General features: G+C 41.5%; 1 protein-coding gene across 2 annotated transcripts in view; it reads left to right on the top strand.

The window, feature by feature from the left end:
* The first annotated feature begins 2,083 nt into the window (after positions 1–2,083).
* The window catches only part of XYLT2 (xylosyltransferase 2), a 78,327-nt gene continuing 68,037 nt past the window's right edge, over positions 2,084–12,373 (top strand). The window contains exon 1 of one of the 2 annotated variants that reach the window (XM_039342856.1): positions 2,084–2,319. In XM_039342856.1, the coding sequence (XP_039198790.1) occupies positions 2,179–2,319 (141 nt within the window). In that variant the 5' untranslated portion in view covers positions 2,084–2,178. The remainder of the gene's footprint in view (positions 2,320–12,373) is intronic. The other variant, XM_039342857.1, reaches the window with a different exon arrangement.

Here is a 12,373-nt window from a genome sequence, read left to right as displayed (position 1 = left end):
TTTTAATTGTGTGCGATCCAATAAAATCCCTGGAGGCAAAAGAATCAGAAGGAGAAGGTTCACAGGTAATAATTAAATAAAAATCATTAAGTTTATAAGAAGTTATTTATGATGCTACTAGAAACGAAGTGCAAAAATGTGGCCTGCCAGTTTTCCCATTATAGCCCCATAGTAATTTTACAGGGCAAGAGGAATGCCTTAACTTTTTGCCAGCGACTAAAGAGTCCATTGGATTGAGATGAGCAGCTATAGAAATGGAATATGTAAATAAAAATGTACCAGTTTCACCCTAGGAAACTCTTTCCCTAAAAGCTCTGGTCCCTGTCTTTTTTGGAATAAGGCCCTTCACAGGCCACACAAAACCTTGTAGGGGTCTTGCCACTCCTGATTTGAATCCTGTCTCCTCCAGAACACAAAGCAGTTGACATGCTGTTTGCTCTGTCTCCATTCTCTTCCTTCCAGTTTTGTTTTCATAATTAAGCTAAAATAGATTGATTTTGTAGGAGAGTGGTGTCAAATCTATGGTGGCAAAAAGAAATCTAGGTATTTTATTAAAAGACAAATGTTTCTGTGAGCTGCAGGTAGGACTGAGTGACAAAGTTCCAACAGAACAGCATCTATAGCTCAGGGTTTAACCGTGGGGTCCTTGGTGTTTTCTGAGTTTGGTTATTGGCTTGCAGATGTTTGATTGCCTAATTAGGTAATAACATCAGTGCAAGCTGAGTGTGGAGTTTGCTCCCTGTTTATATACAGTAGCTTGCCCTATCAGTTTTACTGCAGGTATGATTTTCTCCTTGGTAGTTGCTTGGTTAGGATAGTTTTCTGCTTTTTTGTTTGCCTGGTGTTAATCACTACTTATCTGGGTGTTGGCTGCTGGAGATGTGTTCTGCTCTTTTTCTTATCTTTTGTATTGTCTCTTTTGAATGGTGTGTAAATATGATTTATTTCTATGTGGCAATTGATGACTGATTTGTCTAAATGTCAAGGTTCCAGGAATTGGAACAATGAGCAAACTCCACACTCACTCATACTGAAGATGATCCAAAATTATTGAGGGAGATCCAACAAAAATAAATTGCTAGAAGGTGGATAAACTCACCTTGCAGCTCTGGAATACAAAGAACCACCACCTTCTAACAATGGTAGAGAACATGAACTATCTTGCAGCACTAGATTCCTGAATCACACCATACTGACCTTTCCACAAACAAGTCCATATATGAATAATACCAGAACTCTTGTACATATTGTACTCACGTAGAGTATATGTGAGCAGTTTGGAACTCACATTGTCAAAACAACAACAAAAAAGAAAATATATCGGTCCAAACAGCTTTACAACTAAAAAAAAAAAAAAGCTCATGCGTGTTTTAAAAAGTGCCCCCTTCCTTTAATATTATGTTTCCATTCTTCTTTTTTCTACAAAACATCTCAGAACGGCATGTTACAGATCTGTCTCATTCATGTAGATTAAAGCCGTGAAAGAGTTCCCGCCAAGATCACCCAATGGATTTCCCCCTCCACTGTCCCAATTCGGCCGGAAGAAAAGTTATTCTCTACTCATACAAATGCCCGTTTCGTAGTTTTTCATCCTGCCTCCAATTCTGTCCCCGTCGCCGATTCCTTTTGAATCCCTCCCCGTACCCACCTCATGTCGTATAGAAAGGGCTGCTGCGGGAGGTGGGCGACCTATGGCCGGACACGAAGCCCCAGCGGGGGGGGGATGTTCTTTGCACTTTAAAGGGGAGAAAGGCGAGGATCTCCCCTCATGCAAACGCGGCTGTCTATTAGCCTTGACGAGCCCTATTGGCAAGGATAAAGGAGGAGGTGGGTGGGAGGCTCGTCAGACGTTCAAGCAGCGAGTTCTTTTCTTCTCCGGGATGCATCGGTCCCCGTCAGTCTGTCTCTCTCCCTCCCTCTCTCTCTCCCTCTCTCCATCTTTCCCATCCTGGGATTTACAAAACTGGCCGAAACGCCCGCCTCGCCTTCTCGGCAACTGTTCTCAGCGATCGAGGTTGCGATCCCCGGCCCCGCCCCTTCCCCCTCCCCGCGCGTGCGAGTGTCCGCGCTGTGCGTGCTCGCGCCCGCGGTCTGCAGGGTTTCTCAACTCTGCCGCCTTCTTCCCCGGGCTCTTCCTTGCTCTCCTCCCACGCCCTCCCCCTTTGCCCGCCGCCTGGAATGAAGATGGTGGCGAGCGTCCGGGTGCAGAAGCTGGTTCGCCGGTACAAGCTGGCGATCGCCACGGCGCTGGCCATCCTGCTCATCCAGGGCCTGGTGGTGTGGAGTTTCAGCAGCCTGGAGGAGGACGATCAGGGAGAGGTGAGGGCAAGGCAAAAAGCAGAAGCGGGAACCTGCGAGGATTGCATCGCGCGGGAGAGCTGCTATCCCCCCCCGGGGAAAGGAAGAAGGCTGGCGCCGGGGAAAGTGGGCGCTGGGGGGTCGGGGTGGGATCGGTGCCAAAAGCTGCCGGATGGACTTTCCAGTCTGGAGCTGGGAGAGCTAGCGGCGGCGCATCGGATCAGCCCTGATACGGGTAAATGGTGCTCTCTGGAGTAGAAAGGAGTCCGTCCGCTCTCGGAGGCGTGCGGGTGTTGATGCCTTCGGGTCAGGCGTCACTAGTGCGTGAAGAACTGAGTGGGGTAGAGGTGATGGACGGGAGCGGAGTACTTTGCCACGGGGAATTGCAATGGGGAAGTGGGAGAGGGGCCGAAAAGCAAGAGCCGCCCGTACGATCGAGATATGATAACGGGGATGGGTGGGTGGGGGGAAAGAATCCATGTAGTTTGGGGAGTGGATAATTCGTGTGGCAAAAGCAGGGTTGAATCTTGGAATTGGCCTTTGGAAAAAAGAGTGAGGACTGTCATACAGCGAACGAAGCGGCGAGGATTCGCGTGCCGTAGCTGTTTCTCTGAAGGAGGACTGGGAGCTGTTTCCCAAAACCTCAGAGTCTTGTGAAGTTATTGTAATTGGAGCTTGGAATGAATGCAACCGAGCCGTTGGTTTGGTCTTGCGGAGACCGCGCTTCTTTGTACTCCCTCCGAGAAAACTTGGTGTGGCGATCTAGAGGCACGTAATACCGAGCAGTTGGCAGATTTCCCTATGGATCCTTCTGCAATTAAGAAACATGGGTTATGAAGCCCAGCTTCCCTTTAATAAGAGCGATTATATTATAGGAAGCTCCCGGATTTCTTTTGGAACTAGAGATCTGAAGATTTGCCTGTGTTTGGTAAACGAAATGCAGAAGGGTGGGATGTGAGGTGGTGTTGCAGCAGGAGGGAATAAAGGGATGTTAAGTGGTGTTAAATCATCATTAAATACACTACAGGAAAAATGGAAAATATCTGGAAAATTGACAGATAAATCCTCTACTTCAAGGCTGTGTTGCATGTTAAAATTGCTCTGAGTTGCTCTGTGATGCTACTTTATTGTGAGCTATATCTATATATGGATTTTATTTTTCTCACTCTGTAGTATACAAAGAATCTCTTTTGGCTTGGTTATTTCCACTGGACATGGCAAAAATAATCTCACCCCAGGAGGTGAGCTGCTGCTAGATATTCTAGACAGTAATCAAGCTACTGAGAGAGAACAGGGCCTGCATGGGGGAAGGAGGGGGAGTATCCAGAGCGTCAGGACAGAGACTAACAACTTAAGCCCTACTATTCACCATGTAGAAATATAGTAGCCCAGACAGGGAAATATTTCAAGGAGGAGAAAAGTAAAACAGGTGTAATTCCTGCTAGGCCCTCAATAAATGATTGTGCCTGGTTCTATCTATATTACCATGTTTATTGTTCTTCACTGAGTTTCAAGCTAAAGTTGGTTTGGCATTTGCCTTTCAGTCACATTCAGGATATATGTACTTACGTTCAGAATTCTGAATGTACATTGAAAAATTCACAGCAAAGGTCAACATGGCCACCTCAAGTTTATTGAAGAAGTAAAACAAAAATAGTAATAATGCCTACCATTTTTTGTTTGTTTCATTGATTTAATAAATATTTGTGAGGGGGAAATATCCTTGGACGTGACTAGAGAAGCATCAACTTGAAATAACATAGAAATGTTCATTTTGTTACATATGAGAATTTGGAAATTTGGTCACGCTAAGTCATTCCATAATTTTCAACATGCCTTAAGCTGAACAGATGTGTGTCTGTAGGTGTGTGTGTTTGTGTGTGTGTGTGTGTGTGTATAATTAAAGTAGTTATGACTGGAGTTTAATCCTGGTAAAGACATTCAAGCACCTGAAGAATTTGAATTACTTGATGCTGTGAAGTTCTCCATTATTCATTCCTAATTTGTGTTCTTCAGAATTTGCATTTCCCCCCCCCCCTGATTTTCTTAATATAATAGAGCAGCTTTTTCAAAGTCGTATTGCTTACGGAATGTCCAAGTTATATGGTGAGATACATGTACTGTTTTTTGCAGGTATATAAAATCGCCTGGTTGTTTGAGATGGGCTTGATCCTTCTTATAAGGCCTACCACAAGAATTGTTAATATGCCTCTGACTCACATGCGACAGTCTAATTATGAAGAGATTTATGTTTGGCTTTTCTGTTTGGAAAATCAAAAGTTATGGGTGACTTAAGAACTTGCATCCTCTAAAAAACAAGAGGAAAGTCTCCAAACCCCTTATCATAGTTGAGTACTTTCCTGCTGGAGATAGTCTTGATTTACAATCGTAATTGAGACTAGAATTTCTCCTGATAAGCAAGTCACCCCTAATTTTATGACTTTTTTCACCCATTAATTTTGTTTCTTACAAGCCGGCTGGGAAGGTCGCAAATAGCCATCACATCACACACACACACACACACACACACACACACACACACATCGATGCTGCAACAGTTTAAAATACATGCCAGTTGTCAAGCACCCAAATTTTGTTCACATGACAGTAGGGATGCTGCAATGTTTGTAAGTTCGAGGACCAGTTACAAGTCACTTTTTTCACTGCCTTTGTAACTTTGAATAGTCACTAAAGGAACGGCTGTACATTGAGGACTTCCTATACTTATGTTCAGATTCTGCGACTTTCAGAAGCACAAAGTATTGCTTGGCAGCTAAATTAAAACTGCCACATAAGAAGAAGGAACTAATGTTCCTTCTTAATTAAATGCAATTGAAGAAGGCATAGAAAATCAAACTTCCGGACAAGAAGTTCTACCATTGTGACAGCCACCAGTTATGTGGATGCAGTCGGGTAATAATCCACATAACTGTTGCCCTCTGTTGCATTAGCAGCTTTGCCCTACCTGGCACTCTCCATATATTTTTACTACAAATTGTGAATCAGTGGGGCAATCACTGGGGATTATGAGAGTTGAAGTCTAGCACATCTGGAGAGCAAGAAGCGGGACAAGGATCTTACAATTAGAGAACAGGCTAAGTAGATTATGCAAAAGATAAATCAGTCATATTGGTTGGAGCCTGAAAAAAAGTCTTGGGGAATATATGCTTCACACTCTGGGTTTAATTAATTGACTTTGGACTAAATAATCATACAGTAAAGCTCCCCTAAGACTGTTATTTCAGAAGAATGTGATAAAAAGTAATATTCAGCCTGGCAACCTTTGGGCTAAAGTTTCATCCATCCTAGCAAGCATGGGTAAGAGCTATGTCCAAAATATGCTGGCTTTCTCAATTCAATTCATCTAGTCTGCCTGTTATTTTAATATTAGAGAGCTTTTTTAGAAGTCCAATTTGGTGTCTTGCCATCTGCTGTGCTAGAGGTCACTTTCAGTGTTCTACCAAATAAGGAACACATTTGCCCAATAGAGCTGTTAAAATGGCTGGACAAATCCTTCTGTATTGATCCTTCTGTGAGAAAATATTTATGGAACTGCTTTCACATCTGTTACCTCTCCTTCTTAGATGCTCAGGAGCTTTCTGGGTTGTTGTTTTTTTCTTGTAGTGGACCCTAATATCAACAACTAAGTTACTGTTGTGATTCATCTTGTTGAACACGTCGGAATATTCTAAAGCAATGTTTCTCAAACTTGGTAACTAAAAGTTGTGTGGACTTAAGGTGCTGGCCTAGACACTGGGAAACTGTGAGTTCTAGTTTTACCTTAGGTCTGAAAGCTGGCTGGATGATTTAGGCCAGCCTACTTCGCAGGATTGTTATGGGAAAATAAGAAGAGAAAGAAGTATTGTCTGTGTGTTGGCTGCCTTGAGTTACTTATAAAAGCGGGAAATAAACAAATACTTTAGATTGTGCAATAGTTTATTTTTGTTATCTGAAAGCGTTTATGTGTCTTCTCATTCAAGTGAAGACATGGAAGCCATCCTTCCTAAGATTTCTGTTTAATCTCTGATCACTTTATTGACCAAGCCAGTATTCTTTTGAAAAATGCAGTAGCTACATTATCATGCAAATTAAAACAGGCTAAAAAAGGAGAAGTCAGTATAGATTTAATCAAGCCAATATAGAACTGTGATTCACAGTGCATATAAAATAATTAATGCAAAAGATGATGATAGTACTTTTCTTTGCAGAGAGGGTGGTGTGATGTAAATAAATTAGAGGCTTATCTTTTATCTGCCTTGATTTTTATCAGGTTTTGATTGGATGGTTGCTTAAGGGACTTCTGTCAAAAAATAAATTCCCAGTGTTTAGTTACTGCTTCTCTGAAAAAAATATCCCTTAAACCAATTACATCCTAAGATGTAATTTTAGGTCAATGGCAAGCAAGATGACCTATTGATTTTGGGGCTGTTGGTTAGTAGTTGGAGAAGTGATACTATACTACAGTCCTAAGTGTGTCTGTTCTTGAACTTAATGGAGTTTACTGTTGTATTTGACAGAGGAGCGCGGCTTGAATTAATAGTGAAGAATTCAAAGGCTCTCCTAGTCATACTCCAAAAGTCAGTTGCCAGCTGAAACTGAACTCCCAGTTCATGGCTCCTTTATTTCAGGAGAAATCCCACTGATTGTATTATGAAGATTCAGGAGCGATAGTCTTTATGCATTTTGATATTGAAATATAAAAAAGAAACCAGCCTTTCCCAACACACCTTTTATCTCTTCATGATATATGAAAGCACCAATGGTTGCCTGCAGCTCTGTGTGATTCCCTAAAGAGACAATTAGTTGCAAAGTGAGTTGTTTAAATCACGCCTTTTAAAGCAACAGTTTGGGATTTTCTGTTTTCCGAAAACTCTACTGCCCTTCTTGATTTCTTCAAGTTCTGTGTGAAGACAAAAGCTTTCGCTAAGTATGGTGTTTGTATGGCCTACCTTAAGAGAGAAATTGGATGCTGTTGTGGGCTGTGTTGTTCAGGAACAAAAATGGGAGTTCTGGAAGAGAAGGAAAAGAAGATGAAGTTTTTAAAGCAATCCTTTAAAGCAGTGGAAAGCCCCGAGGCTGTACCTTGGGTGGGACCACATCAATATCATGGGTGGGGCTGAGTTTCTAGAGAAGTTTCCTTTATTTTTATTTTAGAGCTCTTAATGCTCTTCCTTTCATGTTTTCTCATTTCCAGTATACAGGGAGTCCTTGACTTATGACCACAACGGATTGTAAAATTTCTGTTGCTAACCGAGATATTTGTTAAGTGAATTTTGTCCCATTTTATAACCTTTCTTAAGTGAATCACTGCAGTTATTAAGTTAGTAATACAATTGTTAGGTGAACCTGGCTTCCCCATTGATTTTGCTTGTCAGAAAGGCAGAAAGGGTGATCACATGACCTAGGACACTGCAACGGTCTACCGAGTGTCTGAATTTTGATCATGTGACCATGGGGACGCTACATCGGTCCCAAGTGTGAAAAATGGTTATAAACAGGGCTTTTTTTTATCATAGGACGCCCAGAACGGAGTTCCGGCACCTTTTTTGGATGGAACCTTGTAGGGTAGGCAAGGCGGGTTGGGTTGTATGACATGTGTGAATTCCAGCACCTTTTTTTTTTTATACAAAAAAAGCACTGGTTATAAGTCACTTTTTTCAATGCCATTGTAACTTCTAATTAAACGAATTGTTGTAAGTCGAGGACTACTTGTAGCAGGAAATTACTGTCAGCGTTCAGCAAAACAGTAAAGGATGGCTCCCGCCCTGTTGCTAGCAATCATGATGGAGTGGGCATGGAGGATCAGGAACGAGGGAGATGCATTCCTGCTCCAGAATGTTGCATTTAACAAATACTTAAGAGTCCAAATTTCATCATGGTGGGTTGGGGATGGGATGGTAAGGGATGGGGTGGTAAGAGGTATCTTTCTCCTAGATTGTACAAGTTTGCAGCAATTAAAAAATACACTGTTCATATAAAGGAACTACTAGGAAGTGTATTATTTGCAAAAAAAAACAACATAATTTTAAAGTCACCAATATAGCATACCTGTGTATACATAGTCCCATTGTTGAAACAAGAGGATGTTCTTTTAAAAAGCAACATGAAATAGAATGTAAAAAGGCTTCATTCTAAAGCGTACATTCAAGAAATAAAGTCCTTTAAATTCACATGGCTTCAAAGTAAACATGGTTGCATTCCAGCTGTGGGGTCCTCAGTTGTTTGAAGTGTCTCTTGCTTGCACTGTTTTATTTAAAACATCCACTGAGAACTCAAATTGGAGAGATAAGAAACATCTCTGTGAATACTTTATGCTAATTTTATTTATATATATGAGTGTCTCCTAAAAGGAAATTAGAAAGTTGCATTAACTTTGCAACCTGACATGTTGAACAAGGAGCAGAGAGCAACTCAATCTTAACAAGATAATCTCAACACCTCTACATTGGTTGTATAAAAACAACAATTACATGTTAATACAGGTAGTCCTCTACTTAAACAGTTCATTTAGTGATAGTTCAAAATTACGACGGCACTGAAAAAAGTGACATGATTGCTTTTCACACGAGTGTTGCGGCATCCCCATGATCAGTTGATCAAAATTCAGACTCTTGACAACGGACTCATATTTACGACGGTTGCAATCTTCTGACAAGCATCTACAATGATTCACTTAACCACCATGGCAAGAAAGGCCATAAAATGGGGCAAGACTCACTTAACAAATATCTCACTTAGCAACAAAATGTTGGGTTCAATTGTGATCGTAAATCAAGGGCTACCTGTACTTCGTTGGGTATTCCAGTTCATGTATTTGGGGCAGACCTGGAATGCTTGCTCCTAGTATCTCCAGACTAAAGCGCAGAAAATCCAGAAGGTAGCAGGAAGGACTTTCCTAAAGTGCTAAATTTACTAAGTACCAAAATTCTTCTTAAGATTTGTGAGTGCCTGACATAATGTGCAGGGATAATCATGTAACGGTGAAGAGCGTTGCTCTTCATTCTATACAATTTGAGTAAAAACTGTTCCCCCCCCCCCCCAGAAAAGGATTTTTTTTTTTTAAGACCCTTACATTTCGACTTAGAATTTGGATAACTTCTCATCCAGTCTGTAACTCACCAAAAGCAGCTTATGTGCTGTTTCAGAACATAATCTGCGACTCACGGAAGTCCCTTTTCCCTTAGCCTTCATGGCAGAGGATAATAATTGCTAATGCTTCAGAAATCAGAAGCGGAGGATCTTTAGGTGTTGGGGTAGCTAGGGTATGGAACAGTCACAGCTTATACGCTTTATTTATTTTTCTCAGTATTTTGTAATTGGGAGAATTGAAGCTTCAGAGAGACACGTAATGGCTGGGGTGAGAATTGACTGAATTATCTAGAGTCTGTAGGTTGAAACTTCTAAAAACTCGTTTCAAGGCACAGGAAGAAATAACCAGAGAAGGGATTAGCAGTTCTTTAATTGTTAGGTAGTGTGACATCTCTGTGGAAAAAAAATATAAATTCTGGAAGCCAGGCTTTCTGCATTTCCTTGCTAAACTTTAGGCTCCGGCTGATATATGGTAGTAGCTGATCTCGGGATCCCTGCTTTCAAGACTGGATTGGCCTGCGATTCTTTTGTGTACAAAACCGTCTTTTGTACATGCTTCAGTTTCTCTTCTGGCAAACCAAAGTAGATTTTATGTAGAATCCACAAAAAAAAAAAAAACCATCAAAATAATATCTGAATGAATCTGTTGGTAAATAAATCTGTTGGTTTTTCAAAATATCTTTAAAGCCCAATCTCCTAAAAATTGTGAATATGATAGAAGAAATCATTTCGTACTATTATTCGATGGTATTTGACTGTTCTTAGAGTTCATTTAAAATAAAATGTGACGTGGATCAAAATATATGGCCCAATGTTGGCTACTACATGATAGAACTTAATTTTCAGCTTCTTCTGTTTATATACAAATAGATTCAACATCAGACTAGGGACAGTGGCAGGCGTATGGAAAGTTATGTTCGCAGCCAGGGGATTGGAACAACGAATGAGCTGTGTAGAACAAGAACAGAACAAAAGTAATTGCTGCAAAAATTATTGCTTACTGGATCAGTCTGGAAAAAAGCCTCAGATACTATACATTGCATCCCTCAAATGTCTAGTTGTGCAAACAAAAGAGGAAAGGGGGAGGGGGTGCCTTTTTGATCATGAGCCAAAGAATGAAACAATAAAAGGTTGATTTTCTTAGGAATAATGTATAAGTCATATTTTCTTGGTTATATTTTAAATTACCGTCATTCTCCTTATCTTAGATACTAAACCCTTTTATTCCCATCCCCATACTGAAGTCAGTATTTTAAAAAGTATCACCTATGTTATTGTATGCAACAAGCTAGAAATACAGTGAAATATGGGACCTACAGTGGAAGATTAGATTATAAATTTACCTGAACTTGCACAAATAGTGACACTGACCAGTTTGGTCAGAGGAAAAATGATAAAAGGCTTTTCGGAAACACTGGAAACCTTATGGGGACTTTTGGTTGAAACAAGAAAAATCGAATGGATAATGTTGGGATTTGGAGATTTAAAAGGACAAAGAGCTTGGGGAAAAGCTTAAGATGATAATTGCTTGATAGAGGGCAGAAGGCATAATGGCATGCTCTTTTTTTAATTTCTTATGTTCTTTGTTTTTGTTGGGTCTGTATATTTTTACTATGTTGAAAATTTCTAAATTAATAATAAAAAAAAATCTCTTCTGACCCCTGTGCAGAAGAGTCTTCCTCAATCTCAGATCCTCTAACAGAGAAGAGTTTGAGGGTTGTGCACATTACCTTAGCTGTTCCTAGCACTCTTCTGGACAGAGAGCGACGAAGTTGTTCCTGGAATCTGTTGGAGCTTCTCCCCCAACCCAAGAGTCACAGCTTCTAGTGCTCCTACCATCATTGGGATGACTTTGGTTTTTCATTTCCACATCCTGTCTAGTTCCTCCTTCAGACGTTGGTACTTCTCCAGTTTCTTATACTCTTTCTTCCTGATGTTGTCACTTGGAACCTCTACATCTTTAACCTCACTGTTTGTACTATCATAATGTCTGGTTGATGGCCAGGACCTGTCTGTCAGGATCTTAGTTATATTATTCTCCATGACCTTCTCTGGAATCTTCCATCTAGACTGGGGGGGTAGTCTAGCCCAGAGGCACCAGGGACCGGTTCCATGGAGGGTGCGTACCGGAGGGTGTGTGGTTTCGTGTGCTGCCTGCATCCCGTGGATGTGGCTTTACTTGTTTGTGCGGACCGGTTGCTGGCATGCTGTGGCCCGGTACTGGTCCACAGACCGGGGGTTGAGGACCCCTGGTCTAGCCCATACACTGCGCAGATGTTCCTGTATGTACCGGTAGTACCAGCCATTTCGTTGTACCGCTCAGGGTATGTTTTTGCCTGCATCTTACATACATCTTACCACTATGCATTAGACTGCCTCAGAGACCTCACTGCAGTCTGCACCTCAAATCCTATCTAGTGTGGTAGACCCCTACTTCAGTGGATCTAGTGCTTATTGCCCATTCTTGTGCTGCTAGGATCAGTGCCTCAGTGCTGTCTTTTAGTCCGGCCCCTTCCAGCCACTGGTAGAATATCCCTACCACCCTATGTCTGCCATCCTAGCTATCCATCAATTGTACCTCCCATGCAGTGTTTTGTTTTGGCATGGTGCTTCCTCTGCCTCTGCTTGATCTTCTGCTTGATCTTCTTCCCGTGTCTGCTGCTGCCTCAGGCATTCTCTTAGCAGCTCATCTTTTGGTGCCATTTTACTGATCTGCACCTGGATGCTTTGGATTTCATTCAGGACAATGGTTTTGATACTCACTACATCCCGGTTGCCTTCTTTCTGGCTTATGTATAGTCTCTGGGTTTCAGACTTGGGATGAAAACCTCTATACATTGTGAGGTGCTCCCAGATATTCACATCAGCAGCCCTCCTTTGGGCAGTTCACTATACTGGCAGGCTATCTAATGACTGACAGGGCATATGTGTTGATGCATGTGGATCTTCTTCTTCCCATTGAGATGGCTCTTCAGGACCTGTGATA

The sequence above is a fragment of the Crotalus tigris genome, unplaced genomic scaffold, assembly GCF_016545835.1.
Source record: "Crotalus tigris isolate CLP2741 ecotype Arizona unplaced genomic scaffold, ASM1654583v1 scf7180000017814.3102382, whole genome shotgun sequence".
NCBI classification, from domain to species: Eukaryota; Metazoa; Chordata; class Lepidosauria; order Squamata; family Viperidae; genus Crotalus; species Crotalus tigris.
Note: the sequence above shows the minus strand (reverse complement) of the source record. Positions and strands in the feature narration are given on the sequence as shown.